At 41.8% G+C, this 21332-nt stretch overlaps 1 protein-coding gene across 1 annotated transcript in view; it reads right to left on the reverse strand.

Annotated features, from left to right (window-relative positions):
* The window catches only part of appl2 (adaptor protein, phosphotyrosine interaction, PH domain and leucine zipper containing 2), a 719236-nt gene that overhangs the window by 115816 nt on the left and 582088 nt on the right, over positions 1 to 21332 (reverse strand). Inside the window, exons 2-3 of the mRNA XM_041202616.1 lie at positions 12497 to 12595; positions 2831 to 2890 (exon numbers count right to left, since the gene is read on the reverse strand). Coding sequence (XP_041058550.1) covers positions 2831 to 2890; positions 12497 to 12595 — 159 coding nt within the window. The remainder of the gene's footprint in view (positions 1 to 2830; positions 2891 to 12496; positions 12596 to 21332) is intronic.

Raw genomic sequence — 21332 nt, forward strand, 5'->3', positions numbered from 1 at the left:
TGAATCATAAACTGACAAACTTTTAATTTATTTATCATAACACACCTCACACTACTACCAGCAGAACATCAGCTGAACTCTTTCTTAAAGACAGCCTAGAACAAAATTTTCATTGCTGAAACCATATTTAGCCCTGTCAGTAGAAGAAAAACAATCCAGGTAGAAAGAGAGTCATGATAGGGGTAGAGTGAGAGAAACAAGTCTGAAGCTGAACCAGAAGGTTAAGATGAAAGATCATCATAAGTGGTTGAAGTGGCTACCAGAAGAGTCGTGAAAATATATGGTCCTCGCACATATTTGGTCAAGATGTTTGGTAGAGGAAAAGTTAGGTCTGTACATATAGATCATGCAGAAAATTCAATTGAAAGTCAAGGGCAAAATCAGCCTTTGTTGGAGAAAACATTTCACAGAATCACACAGTGCAGAAGAGGCCCTTCGGCCCATCAAGTCTGCACCGACACGTGAGAAATAGGCCAGATTGGGTCACAGTTCTTCCCCAGCCTCTGAAAGTTTGAGCCAAGAAAGAAGGTTTTCACTTAGGAACAGGAAACCAGTGGTGAAGATAGATTTGAAATAAATGAAAAAACAAGAAATGTATAAAAATTGTTTGGAATTTGAACATTGTGTAACTTTTTCATTGAGGGGGTTGAGGGGGTGTATTAGCATCTTTTGTGGCCATTTGTGTATGTATGCATATAAGTCAAAAACCAAAATAAACCAGTTAGGTTTAACATGAACTTCATTTGCACGCACCAGTCTCTTTTTGTCCTGCAAAATATCACAAATATTAACTCCAATATCAAACATAAATTTTAAGATGCATTTATATTAAAACATTTGCATATCAGGAGTTTTTAATGTAAAGATTGGCAAGAATATATTACATTATAATGTCTGGAGAGGCTCTAAAAGTGCACACTTGGTGTAGACTCCTGAAGGCTGAAATTGAGATCCTGTGTGTTCAAATGCAAATAAAGTAAAAAGTTTGATATACATCAATGGTAAAATTGTAAAATCAGTTATTTGTCATTCTTCTGTAGACAGTGAAAGTAATATGTCAACCGTAGCCCTGTGGCAGCACACCTGCATGAGTCAGAAGGTCATATATTCAATCCCTACTCCACAGAGCATATAATCCATGCTAATACTTTGATGAAGTACTGAGAGAGCACTGCACTGTCTGATGAGACATTATTGTGTCTTCGTCTGTCCTCTCAGATTGCGTACAAGATTCCATAGCACTATTCAAAGAGTTGGGGAGTTCTCCTTGTTGTCCTGGCTAATATTTTTCCTACAACCTACATCAGAAATTGATTATAGCTGGTTATTTATTTCCTTGAGGGACCCATCTTGTGTGCAAATTGGCAGCCACATGTGTCTAAACAACTGTCACTAGATAGCAATTCATTGTATGTGAAGATGGAATTAGGATCCATGCGCCTTTTCTTTTAAATGAATGGAGCAATCTCTACCTATAGTGTAGTTAATCTGACATGGTCAAAAGACAGTAATATGGATGCATCTCCCAATATCTCCACTTCTTTCTCTTCTGTACCAAGCAGCGTGAGACAATCCATTTTTTCCCCACTGTTTTACATCCAACAGATAGTTGCTTCAATAACAAAGGCATTTTATGTGTGCAGCTTGTAGTCTGACTCAGTCCATTACCAAGAGCACCAACCAGTTAAGGTGGAAGGTGGCAGAGGTGTGGGGGTGGAATGACACTTGACTCCCAACAGATGAGTACCCAGCTAGATGTCAACCAATGTTCAGAGGCTGAAACTCTCATCTTTGCTCCACTGTCACAAGGTTCAGAATAATGCAGACTATTTTACAGTCTGAATACTTATTCACAGGATGAACCCATAGAAGTGTAGAGCCTCAGTGAACCCGATATCTCTCACTCACTGACTGTAATGAAAATTGACAGCTGAGAAATAACTTGGTACATTCAGGAACCACAAAAGGATTCTTGAACTGAGATTTCAGCAATAGAAACCACTCATAGGGCAGGTCGATCACCCAAAGGGTCACCAACCAGGTGGACTGGGCCACCCACAAGACTGGCCATGTCATCTTATACCTTTAAGTGGTTACCTTAAAACACCAATATTTCAGGTTTTGTACTTCACATGGTAATGTTTAAAAGCCTAGTTAACTTAATCACAGTTTAAGATTGGAGAAAATGCATTTGGTTAAATATCAGTTGACTATACACTGGAATAATAATAGTAAAATTTGATGGCAGTGATCAATTTGACCAGTGGTCCATAAGCTTCTATTTGTGAGCATCAGCATACTAGGTCTACAAAAGTGTCATTGAATGAAGGGAATTTGTTGTTTGAAAGAGAAATATTAAAATGTGCGGAGACTGAGCAGAGAAGTGGCATTAAACTGGGTTGTTTGTGCTGCTGCACATTCACTGACACCCAAAACTGATGGCTAATCAGCTGTTCAGCCCATCATCTCCAATGTGTTGTTATTGCTGCCCAGCACTTCAAACAGGTAAGTGGTACCTTGCTCAGTGTCAGCTGGGAGAATAATCTCAATAGGCAGAGGGGCAGAGTCACTGTTAACATGTTAGTGAATGCAGCACTCCAAAGAGCCATCCTCATCATCCTTTCCAGTTAACCAGGTAGCAATCTCTTAATGGGATTACCCATTCATACATAGATCAAGATTATTACTTTCAACTCCTAGGTTTTTAAACTGAGTTTCTCTGCCCTTACACTGAACCATCACAGTGAACCTTTATCTGGCACAACTCAAGCTGCTTTAGAAAGTAACCATGAAATAAATATTAGAATAAAAATCTCCACCATGTTCTCACCTGTTTCTCATATGCAAGAAGCTGTTTGGACAGCTGCTGTGTTGCGATACTCATTTCATTCTGCAAAAACAAAAAGCTAAAATGAGAAACTTTCTGCAGAGTAAAGCATTTGTGTAAAGACAATACAATGATATATCAGGTGATTTGCAAAGTGCCTCAGTACCCCATAACCTACAGCCATCAAGCATATTGGTGCAGAAGGCAACCCCCATCAAAGTGTCAGAAACAGGAATGCATCCATCAATAAGATTAAAGCATCAGTAAGAGGTCCCTAAGATTGTGCATTAATTGTAATTGGTCAATACATTACAATTGACATTACAGGTGTGTGTTGGTCTTCATTATTCTATGAATATAACGTAACTCTACATAAGAAATTGCATCATCCTTCAGGGAAAACTCGGGGGTACTGTTCTTTTACAAGTTTTACATTGTTGGCATCAGGTACTCGTTGCCTCAAAGCAAATTGCACTCTCTTGTTCCTGCCAAGCAGAAAATCCCAAGTCACATGTACTTCACTGAGAGGAATCCTGGATTAAAATGGACAGATATTCTCATGGCATCAATACACAATTGCAGCAGGAAAAATATAATTTATCCTTAATTTTCTCATTCTTCTGGGGGAGAGTGAACAGCCAGGGGTCATGGTCCACATTGGTACCAATGACTTAGGTAGGAAGGGGGATGTGGTCCTGCAATCAGAATTTAGGGAGCCAGTTAGAAAATTAGCAAGCAGGACCTCAAAAGTAGTAACCTCCTGACTGCTCCCATGCCACATGCAATTGAGTACAAAAATAGGAGGATAAGGCAGATGAATGCGTGTCAGGGACACTGGGACTGGCTCTGGGGGAGATGGCACTTGAAAAAGCAGAACAGGTTGCACCTGAACAGAGCTGGAGCTGAGTTCTTTGCGAGATGTTTTGCTAGGGCCGTTGGGGCGGCTTTAAATTAACTCGGTAGAGGTGTGGGAACCAGGGGAGAATTTTAGAGAGTAATACCAGGGTGCACAAAATACTGGGAGAGACAGATAGCAGGAATGCATCCATCAATAAGATTAAAGCATCAGTAAGAGTTCCCTAAGATTGTGCATTAATTGTAATCGGTCAATACATTACAATTGACATCACAGGTGTGTGTTGGTCTTCATTATTCTATGAATATAACGTAACTCCACATAAGAAATTGCATCATCCTTCAGGGAAAACTCGGGGGTACTGTTCTTTTACAAGTTACTAGAGAATAGTAAGTTAATAGGTGGGGTTGGAGTAAGGGAGAAAGTAATTGAAGACTAAATCAGGGTTATACTGCATTCATGTGAATGCACAAAGTATAGTAAATTAAATTGGTGAGTCACAGGCGCAAGTTGCCATGTAGAATTATGATGTTGTGGCGATAACAGAGACTTGGCTCAAGGAAGGGCAGGACTGGGTGTTAAATATTCCTGGATACAAGGTGTTCAAAAAAGGTAGGAAAGGAAGAAGGGGAGGAGGGGTGGTGGTATTGGTTAAGGAGAGTATTGCAGTGCTGGAGAAACAGGATGTTCCAGGGGGTTCAAGGACAGAATCAATTCGGCTAGAACTAAGGAACAAAAAGGGTGCAATCACATTGCTCTGTGTACTCTCTAGACCACACATTAGTAGGATGTAGTGGAACAAATCTGCAGGGAAATTACAGAGAGATGCAAATTATAACTAGAGTAGTTATAATGGGGGATTTTAATTACCTGTAGACTGGGATAGTGTGAGTGTAAAGGGCAGGGATGGGTATGCATTCTTAGATTGTGTTCAGGAGAATTTTCTACAGCAAGAACCTAGGCCTGGTTCTTGGAAATTAGATGGGCCAAGTGGATCAAGTGTCAGTGGGGGAACACTTAGGAGACAATGATCACTGAATCATAAGGTTTAAGATGATGATAGAAAAAAACAATGGACAATCAAGAGTAAGAATAATTAACTGGGGGAGAGCCGACCTCATTGGGCAAGAATGGAGCTGGGCCAGATAGCTTGGAACCAAAGGTTGGCAGGAAAAACTGTAACTGACCAATGCGCTACCTTCAAAAAATAATCAGGCACAGTCAAAGTATATTACCTCAAAAGGGAAGGGTAGGGCAAACAAATCCAGAGCTCCCAGGTTGAAAAAGGAGATAGAAATTAAGATAAAGAAGAAAAAGTGTGCTTATGACAGGTGTCAGGCAGAAAATACAATTCAGAATCAGGCTGAATACTGAATGTTCAGAAGGGAGGTGAAGAAGCAAATAAGAGAGTGAAGAGGGATTATGAGAAAAGACTGGCAGCCAACATAAAGGGGAATTACAAAGTCTTCTATAAGCACATTAATAGTAAAACAGTGGTAAAAGGGGATTTGCACATGGAGGCAGAGGGCATGGCTGTGGTGTTAAATGAATACTTTGCACCTGTCTTTACCAAGGAAGCAGATGCTACCCCAGGCCATGGTGACAGAGGAGACAACTCTGTCACTAGAAGGGTTCAAAATTGATAAGGAGGTGGTCTTGGATAAACAGTAGGTACTTGAAGTTGATAAAGCATCGGGACCGTATAAGATACACAATAGAAGGAAGTGAGAGTGGAAATTGCAGGGGCACTGGCCATAATCTTTCAGTCTTCCCAAGGCACAGGGGAGGGGCCAGAGAACTTGAGCCCTTGTTCAGAAAAGGTTGTAAGGATAAACCCAGCAATTACAGAATCAGTCAGTTTAACTTCAGTGGTGGGGAAGCCTCTAGAAACAATTATTTGGGATAGAATTACAAGTCACATGGAAAATTGTGGGTGGATTAAGAAGAGACAGCATGGGTTTCTTAAGGGAAGATCATGTTTAACTTGGAGTTTTTTGAGAAGGTAACATAGAGGATTGATGAGGGTAATGATGTTGAGGTGGTGTATATGGATTTCCAAAAGGTACTTGATACAGTGCCATACAACAGACTTGAGAGAAAAGTTATAGCTCATGGAATGAAAGGGACAACAGCAAGGTGGACACAAAATTGGCAGAGCAATAGGAAACAGAGGGTAATGGTTAATGGATAATTTTCAGGCTGGAGGAAGGTTTGTAGTGGCCTTCCCCAGGGGTCAGTATTGGGACCTTTGCTTTTCCTGATATATATTAATGATCTAGATCTTGGTGTGCAGGGTACAATTTCAAAGTTTGCAGATGATACAAAACTTGGAAGCACTATGGGCAGATAGGTGGCAGATGAAGTTAAATACGGAGAAGTGTGAGGTGATACATTTTGGTTGGAAAAACATGGAGAGACAGTACAAAATAAAGGGGTCAACTCAAAAGGGTATGCGGGAGCATAGGGACCTGGGTGTATATGTGCACAGATCATTAAAAGTGGCAGGACAGATGGACAGAGAAGTTAAAGCATACGGTATCCTAGGCTTTATTAATAGGGCATAGAGTACAAGAGCAAATAGCTCACGCTGAACTTGTAAAAGACACTAGTTAGACCTCAGCTGGAGTATTGTGTACAGTTCTGGGCAGGATGTGAACGCATTACAGGGAGTGCAGAAGAGGCTTACAAGAATGGTTCCAGGGATGAGCAGCTTCAGCTATGAGGATAGATTGGAGAGGTTGGGTCTGTTCTCCTTCTAGAGAAGGCTAAGAGGAAATTTTATAGAGGTGTTCAAAATCATGAAGGGGCTGGACAGAGTAGGTAGGAAGAAAGTATTCCCACTCGGAAAAGGATCAAAAACGAGAGGGCACAGATTTAATGAGATTTGGAAAAGAAGCAAATGCAATATAAGAAAAAACTCTCATACAGCAAGCGGTTTGGGTGTGGAATGCACTGCCTGGAAGTGTGGTGGAGGCAGGTTCAATCAAAGCATTCAAGAGGACAGTAGACGATTATTTGAATAGAAACAACGTACAGGGTTACAGGGAAAAGGCAGGCGAATGGCACCAAGTCATAATGCTCGTTCGGAGAGCCACTGTAGACACAATGGGCCGAATGGTCTCCTTCTGCACCATAACAACTGTGTGATTCTGAATTGAAAAGGTTGGAAATCACTTGTTTAGCATTTTTATATTAATTCAAATTATTGGATAGTTTGATTTTTTTGTCTTTTTAGAATGTAAGAAATAGTAGCAGGAGTAGGCAACTCCTGCTCCATTATTCAGTAAGATCTCGTCTAATCTGATTGTGGACTTAATTCCATGTTCCTTTCTGCCCTACATAACCCTGGACTCCCTTATAGATCAAAAATCTGTCTAACCCAGCCTTGAATATGAACCAGCCTCCACTGCTGACTGGGGAAGAGAATTCCAAAGATTAATGATCCTTTGAGAGAAGAAATTCCTCCTCTTTTGTCTTAAATGGGAAACCCCCTATTTTTAAACTATGTCCTCCAGTTCTAGATTCCCCATGAAGGGAAGCATCCTCTCTGTATCCATTGTCAAGCCCCCTTGAAATTTTATGTGTTTCAATAAAATCACCTCTCTTTCTTCTAAACTCCAATGAGTATAGGCCAATTTGCTCAACCTTTCCTGGTAAGATAACCCCTCAGCCTAGTGAACCTTCTCTGAACTGCTTCCAATGAAAATATATCCCTCCTTAAGTCAGGCAACCAAAACTGTTCACAGTACTCAAGGTGTGGTCTCATCAATGCCCTGTACAGTTGGACAAAGATTTCCCTACTTTTATACTCCATCCCCCTTGCAATAAAGGCCAACATTCCATTTGCCTCCCTAGTTACATGCTTTACTTGCATGATGATTTTTTGTGATTCCTGTACAAGGACATTCAGATCCCTCCGTATCACAGCATTCTGCAGTCTCTCTCTATTTAAATAATATTCTGTTTTTCTATTCTTCCTGCCAAAGTAGACAAACTCACACTTTCCCACATTACACTTCATCTGCCAAACTCACTTAACGTATCTACATACCTTTGCAGACCTTTATATCCACTTCACAACTTGCTTTCCTACCTATCTTTGCATTGTCAGCAAATTTGGCGACAGAACAGTTAACCCAAGTTATTATTGGAAATCGTAAATAGTTGAGGCTGCAGCACTGATCTCTGTGGCGCTCCACTAGTTACGGGTTTGCCATTCTGAAAATGATCCATTTATCACCACACTATGTTTCCTGTTAGTTAGCCAGTCTCCTATCCATGCTTATATAGCACCCTCAACACCACAACCTTGTATGGCATTCATGACCTTTCATGCGGTGCTTTATTGAATGCCTTTTGGAAATCCAAATACTCTACATCTACTGGTTCCCCTTTATCCATCCTGTGTTGCATCCTCAAAGAATTCTAATAATTTTGTCAAACATCATTTCCCTTTCATAAAACCATGTTGACTCTGCCTGATAGTATAATGATTTTACAAATCAGGAGAGAGATCGGACGATGAAGAGCTTTTAACCGGAGCTGATTGGGATTAAAAGGCAGCAAGGCCTGAGCCCCCCAGCTCGCCGACCAGGAAATCCTGGCCCAGGGGATTTGTTAACCTTAAGCATTCCCATTACTTTATCTCTAGCTATCATGATTGTTTGAAGTTCTTCCCTCCCTTTTGCCTCTTGATTTTCTACTATTCTTGGGATGCTTTTTGTGTCTTTCACTGTGAAGACAGATACAAATTACTTTTTCAAAGTCTCTGCCATTTCCTTGTTTCCCATTATTAATTCCCCAGTCTCTCACTATAAGAGACTATAAGGGAATTTGCTCCGGTTACAATAAAACAGCAATGATCTTTGTACATTTCATTTTATGTGCTTTTATTTGATCCTTTTATTGTGACCATCTCTGTCTGAAAGACAATGTTAATGGTTAAACAAAATCTCATGGAACTCACATTCTGTCTGAGTACAGTTAAAACATACTTACCACAAACTTAAGGAGTTTTCTAGTAACCTCGCATTCTTCCACTGCACAAGATCACACATATAAAAACATACTGTGGAAACTGAGAAGACCCGGATTCTGATGTGATGAGCTTGACAAACTATATCACTTGAACTGAAAATGGTCATGGCTCTCACGAAAGGGCAATGACCTGTGAAAGCACAGAAGCTAGTGCTAAGATGGCTTAAGTGAAAACCTCCATATACTGAATAAGAGATCATAAAACATCGGTTCCAAGACCCCCGCGCTGTTGTGCAGTTAAGTTACGTTTTGCTATATGTCAACATCATGAAGGTAAAACACAGGACTACATTAAAGGGGGGAGCGCCATGCTGCAGAGAGAGCCAAGTGATTTTCAGCCATAAGTACCAGGTGAATAATCCTTCATAGCCTCCTCCTCAGGTCTCCACCACCTCAGAGGTCAGTCTTCAGCCAATTCAATTCACTCCAAATAATATCAATAAAATCAAAAGTTCACAGGATACAGCAAAGACAATGAGCCCCAATAACATCCTGGCTGAAGTGCTGAGGACTTATGCTCCAGAATGAACTGTGCCCCTAGCCAAGCTGTTTCAGTATAATTACAACACTATCATCTACCCAAAAATGTGGAAAATCCAAAAGTGGAAAACTCCCCAGGTACACCTTGTCCATAAAATGCAGGTCAATCTTAATTCAGCCAATTACCGCCTATCAGCCTGCTCTCAATCATTAGTAAACTGATTGATGTTGTTGTTGACAGTGCTATCATGTGGCACTTACTCATCAATAACCTACTCATTGGTCTTCAGTTTGAATTCCACCTGGAGCTCACATTTCCAGACCTTAATAAAGTATTGCTCCAAACATGGACACAGAACTGAGTTCCAGAGATGAGACAAGACTGACTGTCCTTAACAAGGCAGTGTTTGACTGAATGCTGCATCAAGTGTAAAATTAAAGTCAATGGGAATAGAGGGAAAGTTCTCCATTTGTTGGAGTAAAACCTAACCCAAGGGAAGATTGGTTGTGGTTGTTGGTGGCTAATCATCTCAGCCCCAGGACATTGCTTACAGGAGTACCGTACTCAAAAGAGTTACAGGAGTACCGTGTCTGAGGCCCAACCATCTTCAGATGCTTCAATAATCTTCCCTCCATCATAAGATTAGAAGTGGGAATGTTCGCTGATTACACAGTATTCAGTACCACTCACAGCTCCTTAGATAATGAACCAGTTCGTGCCCACATGCAGCAAAACCTGGGCAACATTCAGGGTTTGGGCTGATAAAGGGTAAATAACATTCACGCCACACGTGACAGGTAATGGCCACCCCACAATCAGAGAGACTTAACCATCGTGCTTGGCTCTCAGCATCAGTACCATGGCTGAAAGCCCAACTTCAACATGGTAAGGGTTACCATTGATTAGAAACTTAATTGGACTAGTCATATAAATATTGGCTATAACAGCAGGTCAAAGGCTGGGAACTCTGTAGCATGTAACTCACCTCCTGACTCCCCAAGAGCCTGTTCACTATCTACAAGGCACAAGTCAGGATGCTAATTGTATATTAATTATGTTTAATTGTACGCAGGTAGTGGGCATTAACTGGAGATTCACTTGTGCCCTATAATTAGACACAGACTGAACTATGGTTGTTGGATTAGGTGATGTATGTTTGTAATGTGTATTTCTATAAATAATTGCTTATAAAGATAGTCTGTAAAGGTTGGCTCCAATTCTATCCTTCATCTGGCTTTCTGGAATATAACACAGGAACGTAATGGGATATTCTCCACTCACCTGGATGAGTACAGCTCCAACAACAATGAAGAAGCTAAACACCATCCAGCCCACTTCATTGGCAACCCACCCATCACTTTAAACTTTCATTCCACCACTGGTGTACCATAGCTGTATCTTACAAACATGTGACCTCGGCTGCCTAGAAGGGCAACTAGTAGCCATATGGGATACCACCACTTGCAAGTACTTCTCCAAGTCATCCTCCATTCACAACTCCTTAGATAATGAACCAGTTCATGCCCACATGCAGCAAAACACGGACAACATTCAGTGTTTGGCCTGATAAGGGGTAAGTAACATTTACGCCACACATGAGGGTAATGGCCGCCCCACAATCAGAGAGAATTAACCATTGTGCTTGGCTCTCAGCATCAGTACCAGGGCTGAAACCCCAACTTCAACATGGTAGGGGATACCATTGATTAGAAACTTAATTGGACTAGTCATATAAATATTGGCTACAATAGCAGGCTGGGAACTCTGTAGCAAGTAACTCACCTCCTGACTCCCAAGAGCCCTGACTTTGGAAATATATGCCGTTCTTTCTTCGCCTGATCAAAATCCTGCATCTCACTACCTAACCACACTGTGGGAGAACCTTCACCAAACGGACTGCAGCAGTTTGAGAAATAGGCTCCTAACCACCTTGTCAAAGGCAATTAGGTAATAATTATATAAAATCTTGCCTTGCCAATGGTGCTCACATGTCAAGAATAAGTTAAAATAAAACACTGAGTGACTTTGAAGAGATTCTTAAAGAATCACATTACTGAGCTCTGCACAAACAGTTTTGGAAACTGCATGATCACCCGGGAAAAGGGTGTTGGTAACTAAAATAGGTGTGATATTTTGTATAAGTTTTGACACTGGGTGCCGAATAAACTAAAAGCCAAGGTTAAGGTGACCATATGCTGTCATTGGAACACTTGGCAAATGTCCAAAGGCAAGGTGCTCATATCTAATTAGAACTTTGGTTGTTATTATGGCAATATTAAAGTTTCTTTAAAAGACTTCTGAGAGGCAAAAAAGTGGTACTAAGTTGGAAAAATGCACAGCTGGCTTAGTGTAGACAAGAGCACACAACTTCTCAAGGGCCTTTAGGACTGGCAATAAATGCTGGCCTAACCACAAGACCCACATCCCATGAATGAGTAAAAAAATGGGGAGAATAGAGCTCCATAGTGAGGCTTTATACACAGGAACAGTGAAAGAGCAACTCATTTAAACTTGGCAAGGAAAGGATCCAGGTGCCCAGAGGTGACAGGACATGTTAAATCTGTATATCTGAAGCTGAACAAATGAGGATTAAAATGGACAGATGTGAGATTAAAATTGAAGAATTGGGTTTTAAAATATTTAGAAGAGGGATGGAAAACGAAGTCTCGGGAAATGTATTATCATAAGAAAGGAAGCACTTTGGAAGGTGATCTGAACAATACCATTAATTAAGCAACAGTATAGGTTCAAATCAATTTGAACTAAAATCTGTTAGCATGGGAGGAAAATAGCAATTACCAGTGTTAAACATTCAAATGAGAAAAGGTCAGAAGATAAAATTATTGAAGGAAAGATAAATTTGGGGGAGGCTCTTTCCACTTTGGCCTACAAATTTCTCCTTTCAAGTTTATTTCCAATTCCAATACATACTCTGAATTATAGCAATGTGCATCTAAGTCAGATGAAGAGGTTCCTGAACTTCCAGTCTTATTGAGAATGTATAAATGTCTATCCTCATTCTTTGTCCTTTATTTAGCTCTGGTTGGCAGTATATGGTCGACAGTTAAAGGGAGTGGCTGGATGAGGCTTAACTCTCATATTTGCTGTATGCTTCACAATAAGTTAATCTATTTTTGGAGAAAGGTCATACATTGCAATCGCACTTCCTCCGCCTAATTAGAATGCAAAGTAGCTGAGTCATGAAAGATGAGAGATATGGAGTTCTAGATTATAGACTCAAAATTCTTACTCATTGATATAAATCAACAAAAAAAAGTCACCAAGATGGACCTACCTGAGCACCATACACCCTTTGCATGGCCTGCAACAGCTGGTTTGTATATTCAGTTAGCGTGCCTGCATCTTCCTCAAATACACTCAGCAGGGAACGTGTCTAAAACAAGACAGACAACACATTTTAACCTCTTACAAATGCACAAAGGACAGATTTATCAGCTTTTGTAACATCTGAAATTAACAAAACTTTCCCAAATGTGCTCACTCTTTAAGGAGAATCAGTTCTGTATTAACGTCCAACTTTTAATCCAATACCCAGCCTACAGTAATTATACCTCACTGCCCCACAAGCAATTGCATAACAGACAATGGCCTGACAGTACAAGATCCTGGACTGCAGGCATTATCCTGCCACTGTGCACAATCCTGAACTACAGAAGCCGTCTGATTACAGTAGATCCTCTACTACAGGACACCGTCCTGTTGTAATACAAGGTCCTGTACTAAAGAGATGATCCTGTCACAGAACAAGCAAAAATAATATATCGGTATCAAGCTCTCCAAACGACAGGGGGAAGAAAACACCTTAAAGCAGTAGCATTGGCTACTGTAATCAAATAGGTAGCACAAAAGCCAGTTGACAGAATACTGCCAGATAGAGTACTTGCTTAACTTGAATTTGGTGAGTGAGAGAATTCAGCACAGGGAGGGAAGGCAATGCTGTTTTGGTCTTTTGCAGAAGGAGGAGTGATTCAAGAAGAAGGGCATGACACAGCAAGATTAAGTCCGGAGGTATTAGCTGGGTAAGGAGGTAGGTCATTGGTTGGCGAGTTTTAATGTTTTTTTTCTCTAAAACTGGGGCAGTAGTTTAAACTAGCACACAGGAGGCAAGAACGGTAATAAATCTAAAGCTTAGCTAGTTAAACTACTTGATATAACTACAAATAATCTTTGAGTGATGTTTCTAAATTTGATTTATTAGATAAAACCTAATTACTTAAATAAAATATGGCAACACAGGTGATGTGTTACAGCTGCAGGATATGGGTTCTGCTGAAATCCACATCATCAGTAAGTTTATGTAAATCAAGGAGCTTTGGCTCTGAGTCGATGAGCTCGAGTCCAAACTTCGAACACTGCGATATAGGGGAGGCTGTGACATACTAGTTTTGTCATTGGACTGGTAATCCAGAGACCCAGGATAATGCTCTGGGGACCTGGGTTCACAACCCGCCATGGCAGATTTGAATTCAATAAATATCTGGAATTAAAACTCTAATGATGACCATGAAACCATTGCCGACTGACATAAAAGCCCATCTGGTTCACTAGTGCCCTTTAGGGAAGGAAATCTGCTGTCCTTTCCTGGTCTGGCATACAGTTGACTCCAAATCACAGCAATGTGGTTGACTCTTTAAAAAAATCCTCTGAACATAGGCAATTAGGGATGGGCAATAAATGCTGGCCTAGCCAGTGAAGCCCAGTGACACCCACATCCCATGAACAAATAAAAAAACATCGAGGGGAGGGGGATGTTACCTGGACACTTTGTTCCAGGAGGCAGTCACACCCCTTAGGCTAGGTAATTTATAGGTGGTACGTTGGCAAGGACAGGAGAGTGTGACTGCCATTGAGGCAGTTATGGGGATCCAGAACGTGCACTGGAGGAGCCTCAATCCTTGCACTTGTCCAACAGGTTTGAGGCTCTTGCAACATTTATGGATAAGAGCAGGGACTGCAGGGAGGATGAGGGAACTGACCAATGATGCAGGAGATCCTTCAAGTGGGGGAGCAAAAAGGAATGTAGTAGGAGTTGGGGGCAGTATAATTGGGGGATAGGCACTGTTCTCTGCAGCCAAGAGAGTGAGTCACAAAGGCTGTGTTGCCTGCATAGCGCCAGGGTTATGGACACCTTGTGGCACACCCGCCTTCCCAAATATTGCTATGGTGCGTGGTGACGTTGGGTTGCTCGCCCAATGTCACCGCATGTCATTTTATGCGGGCCTGCCCCTGCACGCCAATGGGAAAATTCTGGCCCAAGATATAGCATCACTATTGGTAGATATAAGAAATAGCAAGGGAAGGAAGTCACTGGGGGGAGTAATTTATAGCCCCTCTAACAATAACTACACTGAGTATATATTAAGAAATAATGGGGGCTTGTAAGAAAGGGGCTTGAATAATTGTCGGCGGTTTTAATCTTTATACAGATTGGCCGAATGAAGTTGGCAAAGGGAGCCTAGAGGATGAGTTCATAAAAATATTGTCTGAATACATTCTAAGAACAATACGTTCTTCAACCAAGCAGGGGTCATGCGGTGTTAGACCTGGTGATATGTGATGGGACAGGATTAATTAATGATCTCATAGTAAAGGATTCTCTAGGCAAGAGTGATATATTATTATATTAGCACAGATAAAGGATCAGCTAACTAATAGGAAAGAGAGAGTTGGCATAAATGGGTCATTTTCAGGATCAAACTGTAACTAGTGGACTGCCACAGTGCTCAGTGCTGGAGCTTCAATTATTTACTATTAATACCTTGCATAAGGGGACCAAGTGTATTGTAGCCAAATTTGATGATACAAAGATAGGCAGGAAAGCAAGTTGTGACGAGGACACAAAGAACCTGGAAAGGGATATTGATAGGTTAAGTGAGTGGGCAAAAAATTGGCAGTTGGAGTATAATGTGGGAAAGTGTGAGGTTTTCCACTTTGGCAGGAAGAATGGAAAAGCAGAATATTATTGAAATGGAGAGCTTGCAGAACTCTATGGTGCAGATGGATCTGGATGTTCTGGTACATAAATCACAAAAGTCAGTAAACGGGTATAGCAAGTGATTAGGAATGTGAATGTTACCTTTATTGCAAGAGGGATGGAATATAAGAGTCTTGCTACAAATGTACAAGGCATTGCTGAGACCACACCTAGAGTACCAAGTACAGTTTTGGTCTCCTTATTTAAGGGATATATTTTCATTGGTAGCAGTTCAGAGAAGGTTCACCAGGTTGATTCCTGGGATGAAGGGGTTGCCTTATAAGGAAAGGTTGAACGGGTTGGGCCTATACTCGTTGGAGTTAAGAAAAATGAGAAGTGATCTTATTGAAACATATGAGATTCTGAGGGGGCTTGACAGGGTAGATGCTGAGAAGATGTTTCCCCTCTTGAATGAATCTAGAACTAGGGCGCACAGTTTCAATAATAAGGGGTCTCCGATTTAAGACAGAGCTGAAGAGGAATTTCTTCTCTGAGAGGGTCATTAGTCTTTGGAATTCTCTTTCCCAGAGAGTAGCAGAGGCTGGGTCATTGAATATGTTCAACACTGATCGATAATCAAGACAAGAGTTCGGGTGGTGGGGGGGGGGGGGGCAGGAAAGTGGAGTTAAGACCACAATCAATTTAGCCATGATCTTATTTAATAGCAGAGCAGGTTCGAGGAGCCAAATGGCTTATGCCTGCATCTATTTCTCATGTCTTTATGTTCAATAGAGAAGTGTAAAATTCATGAATTTGACAGGTTTATGATAAAGATGCGACAAAGCATCAGGTAATTTATACTTTTAGTATGATTCACTTTGGAAAAAAATAAACACAGCTGTCAGCTTCTGTCATTTTAGCAGCTAATAAAGGTCTAGGTAAAGAAGAGGAAGACTGGTGAAGGTAGATTTACAAAATGTTTGAAACAATCCTTTAAATCATGATCCTTTTTAGAAACAGATATTCCCCTTGCTGCACAATACAAGAATGCTTCTAAACTGTCACCTTTAATTCTTTTATCATTGAAGGTGTAAGCATGAGGCTGCCAAGCGGCTCCCAAAGTAACCCAGAAATGAATAAATTAAAACTTTAAAAATGGAAAATGTTAAAACTGAAACCAAATCGAAGTACCACTGACAGAAAATAGGACCAATGCAGTGTAAATATTAATAACTATTACAAGTCAATAAGAACACTGAAATCTCAAGCAATAATTTGCATCGACTTGGAACAGGATCCAATGACAGGTTTGGTGAAAGGCTGAGCTGAGGGTTCATCAAGGTGGATTTATCAGCTTATAGCTTAAACCACAGACATTCAAACCAGTGTCCATGAACATCTCGGAGGATCATCTGGATTCTTCCCAAAGCTACAAGCAAAATCCAGGGCCAGAGAGCAATCCAACCATTACATTCAGCAGCTATTAAAATAAGATATTGTTCCAGGTCTTAAATTCAGGAAGGCTTTACCCCACCACTGCCCAGCTATTATATCAACCTTTTGTGGGAATCTTGGTCCCTGCTCTCCCTCCCTGTTGCAGATTTTTGCAGGGTGAGAATGGGGAATCGTAGAAAACATGGAACACTGGTCTGAAGCATTTCCCAATACAGTAAACCTTAAACAAAAGATGGCCAAAAGTGCTGGGTCACGTTGCAGAGGTGCTTTCTGTAAAACATATCCCAAACATCTGTGGTTTGTGAAGCTCAGCTACATGTGGTATCATCAATAACTCCAGAAATTCAAGGCATTTTACAGAGCTAACTGTTTAAACTCCTCACTGATGAAGTTGTTCTTTGGTAAAACTGTTTGATGAGCATGTTTTCCCCATATTTTAAAAAGTATACTTTTTAACATTGCATCTACTAGTGCACAGCAAGGGGACACAATCTTGATCAAAATTATACATGTTAAGAATCACATCATATCTGTAAGGTAACTTGAACCAAATTCCAGTGGCTTAAATGCTGTGATATTGTTATATTACAAAAAATGCAATATTTTATGAACTTGTCTATTCCTACTCCCATCATTTAATATTAGTCATTTAATCAGAAGTCTGATTTTCTACTGCGATTGGTCTGGGCTAAAGTTCTGGGAATGATGTCCATCTGCATGTCCTGAGCTCCCCAGGGGTACAGATCATCATCTGAAGGACACACGTACCGAACAGGGTCTGCATCAGATGGTAAGGCCTCATTCTCCCCAACCTGTCTCCCCGATGAATCACATCCATTTATGTCATCTCCAGTCTCCATCATGCCAAGTGGGACAAACTAAAGATAGACTTAATAACCCAAAACTAGAAGTCCATGAAGCACTTTGTAGATCTGTACACCATCACAATCTGGAACCTCATGGACTAGGTACATTCCTCACCGTTTAATCAGCATCAAGCAGGAGACTAACCCTGGTTTATTGCCAAAGCAGCAATAATCCAATAAAGCTATTAGTAGTTACTTGAATGCTAAACACCAATAGGAGTAGACTGCAGGCAATCAATTTATCAGAACAAATAGCGTAGCTAATTGTGGGCAGAGAACCACCTGCAATGGCTTCTCTGCTCCCATATCATTACCTCTGTTGTTCCCCAGGGATCTATCCTCGACCCCTTCTAGTTCTCATCAAAATCATTTGAAGGCACACCATCAGTTCCAGCATGTATGCTGACAACACCCAGCTCTATCTCACTACCACCCCCTCTCTCGATGGCTCCACTGCCTCCACTTTGCTAAGTTGCTTCTCCAACATCACCTGAAGACTACAATTGGTCCACAGAGACTGACTAATGTCCCATAGCAGCAGTCTGTTCTGAGCCAGACAATTCCGATGTTGTCAAAACTCAGGTTGTTGCCTTTCAAATTAATGAAAGTTAATGAGAACAAAATAGGAGCAGATGTAGGCCATTCGGCTCCTTGAGCCTGCTCTACCATTCAGTAAGACCATGGCTGATCTGTTTGTGTTTCAAATTCCACATTCCCATCTACCTCCAATAACCTGTGATTCCCTTGTCTAACAAGAATCTAGCTACCTCTGCCTTAAAAATATTCAATGACCCCCTACCTCCACTGCCTTCTGAGGCAGAAAGAACCAAAGTTGCACAATCCTCAGAAAAGATTTCTCATCTCTGTCCTATAAGGACTTCCCCTAACTTCCCCTAGTTCTGTACTCACCCACAAGAGGAAACATCCTTTCCATGTCCACCCTTTTAATACCGTTCAGGATCTTACATATTTCAATCAAGTCACCCCTCACTCTTCTAAACTTCATTAGGAACAAGCCCTGATTGTCTAACCTTTCCTCAAAGCTCATGCACATTCAATCGTATAGTATTATGACACAAATACATTAACCAGTGTAGAATAGTCATGGAATATGGTTTTCTTCCACTGAAAATTATTCAGAGAACTTCAAATCATACATTTAAGGCCACAAATTGGAAAGAGTGCTGTATAAATGCAAGTCTTTCTTTAAAAGTGAAACTAACTCAATATTTAGGTGATGGAACCTTTCCATTGGTCAACAGTAAAGTAAAATGTCACAAAGTCATCTTTGACGATTTCAGTATTGAACAGTTTATACACAGTTGGTAGCAGGTTTTGCTAAGGAACACAAGCTCCAACAACTCATTGACACCAACGCCCATCAAGGACACTCCATCCCGTCTTCCAATCCCAGCCCTGGCCATGTAATCACCATATCCCCTGACCTTCCCCTCTCTGATGCTAAACGTTCAGTGCTCAGCAAAAGACTCAGTTTCATACCCTCATGCCCTCACTTGAATGAATTCCAGGCTCGACACGATGCTGAGCTTTTCTTTTGCCGCCTTTGTCTCCGTGCTCACTTCTTTGGGCAGGAGTCCTCTCTCCGTTCAAACAGATCCTTTCACCTGCCTCCAGTATTCTCCCTCCACCTGGACCCTTCTTACCTGCTCTTGATCTTTTCATTGAGAACTGTCGGCGTGACATCAGCCGTCTCAATTACTCTGCTCCTCTCACCCAATCTAATCTGTCTCCTTCTGAACTTGCTGCACTCCGTTCTCTCAGGTCCAAACCTGATTTTGTTATCAAACCTGCTGACAAGGGTTGTGCTGTTGTTGTCTGGCGCACTGACCTCTACCTCGCAGAGGTTGAGCACCAACTCGCAGACACTTCCTCCCATCTCCCCCACCACCGGACATCAAGCCATTGTTTCCAGGACTGTCACTGACCTCATCTCCTCTGGAGATCTTCCACAGCTTTCATAGTCTCCCAACCTCGGACAGCCCGCTTCTACCTCCTCCCCAAAATCCACAAACAGGACTGTCCCGGCAGACCGATTGAGTCAGTATGTTCCTGCCCCATGGGACTCATTTCTTCCTACCTTGATTCCATTCTCTCTCCCCTTGTCAGTCTCTTCCCATCTACATCCGTAATTCCTCTGATGCCTTACATCATATCAACAATTTCCAGTTCCCTGGCCCCAACCGCTTCCTCTTCACCATGGACGTCCAATCCCTCTACACCTCCATCCCCCATCAGGATGATCTGAGGGCACTCCGCTTCTTCCTTGAACAGAAGCCCGAACAATCCCCATCCATCATCACTCTCCTCCGTCTGGCTGAACTTGTTCTCTCACTGAACAATTTCTCCTTAAATTCATTTCACTTCCTCCAAATAAACGGTGTGGCTATGAGTACCCGCATGGGCCCCAGTTATGCCTGTCTCTTTATGGGGTATGTGGAACATTCCATGTTCCAGTCCTACTCAGGCCCCCTTCCACAACCCTTTCTCCAGTACATCAATGATTGTTTTGGTGCCGCTTCATGCTCTCGTCTGCACCTGGAAAAATTTATTAATTTTGCTTCCAATTTCCACCCCTCCATCATTTTCACATAGTCCATCACTGACACTTCCTTGACCTCAGTCTCAATTTCTGGTGATAGACTGTCTGCCAATATTCATAACAAGCCCATTGACTCCCACAGCTACCTCATCCACAACTCCTCACACCCTGCTTCCTGAAAGGACTCCATCCCATTCTCTCAGTTCCTTCGCTTCCATCGCATCTGTTCTGATGATGCCACTTTCCAAAACAGTGCTTCTGACATCTCTTCCTACTTTCTTAACCAAGGTTTCCCACCCACGGTGGTTGACAGAGCCCTCAACTGTGTCCAACCCATCTCCCACGCATCCGCCGTCACACCTTCCTCTCCCTCCCAGAACCAAGATAGGGTCCCCCTTGTCCTCACTTTTTACCCGCCAGCCTCCGCATTCAAAGGATCATCCACCGCCATTTCTGTCAACTCCAGCATCATGCCACCACCAAACACATCTTCCCTTCACCCCTCCTGTCAGCATTCTGTAGGGACCGTTCCCTCTGGGACACCTTGGTCCACTCCTCCATCACCCCCTACATCTCAACACCCACCATAAGACCATAAGACATAGGAGCAGAAATTAGGCCATTCGGCCCATCGAGTCTGCTTACCCCCTTACCAATCAAGAACCTAAATATCTCGGTCTTAAATACACTCAATGACCTGGCCTCCACAGCCTTCTGTGGCAATGAATTCCATAGATTCACCATGCTCTGGCTAAAGAAGTTTATCCTCATCTCTGTTCTAAAAGGTCTTCCCTTTACTCTGAGGCTGTGTTCTCGCTCTCGGGTCCTGGTCTCTCCTACTAATGGAAACATCTTCCCCACATCCACTCTATCCAGGCTTTATTCTGTAAGTTTCAATCAGATCCCCTCTCATCCTTCTAAACTCCATCGAGTATGGACCCAGAGTCCTCAAACGTTCCTCATATGTTAAGCCTTTTATTCCTGGGATCATTCTCATGAACCTCCTCTGGACCCTCTTCAGGGGATGCACATCCTGCCTGTGATACGGGGCCTAAAATTGCTCACAATATTCTAAATGTGGTCTGACCAGAGTCTTATAAAGCCTCAGCTGCACATCCCTACTTTTATATTTTAGTCCTCTTGAAATATTGCATTTGTCTTCCTAACTACCGACTCAACCTGCAAGTTAACCTTAAGAGAATCCTGGACTAGGATTCCCAAGTCCCTTTGCACTCCAGACTTCTGAATTCTCTCCCCATTTAGAAAATAGTCTATGCCTCTATTCTTCCTAACAAAGTGCATGACCTCACACTTC

This window comes from Carcharodon carcharias, chromosome 13, assembly GCF_017639515.1.
Source record: "Carcharodon carcharias isolate sCarCar2 chromosome 13, sCarCar2.pri, whole genome shotgun sequence".
NCBI classification, from domain to species: domain Eukaryota; kingdom Metazoa; phylum Chordata; class Chondrichthyes; order Lamniformes; family Lamnidae; genus Carcharodon; species Carcharodon carcharias.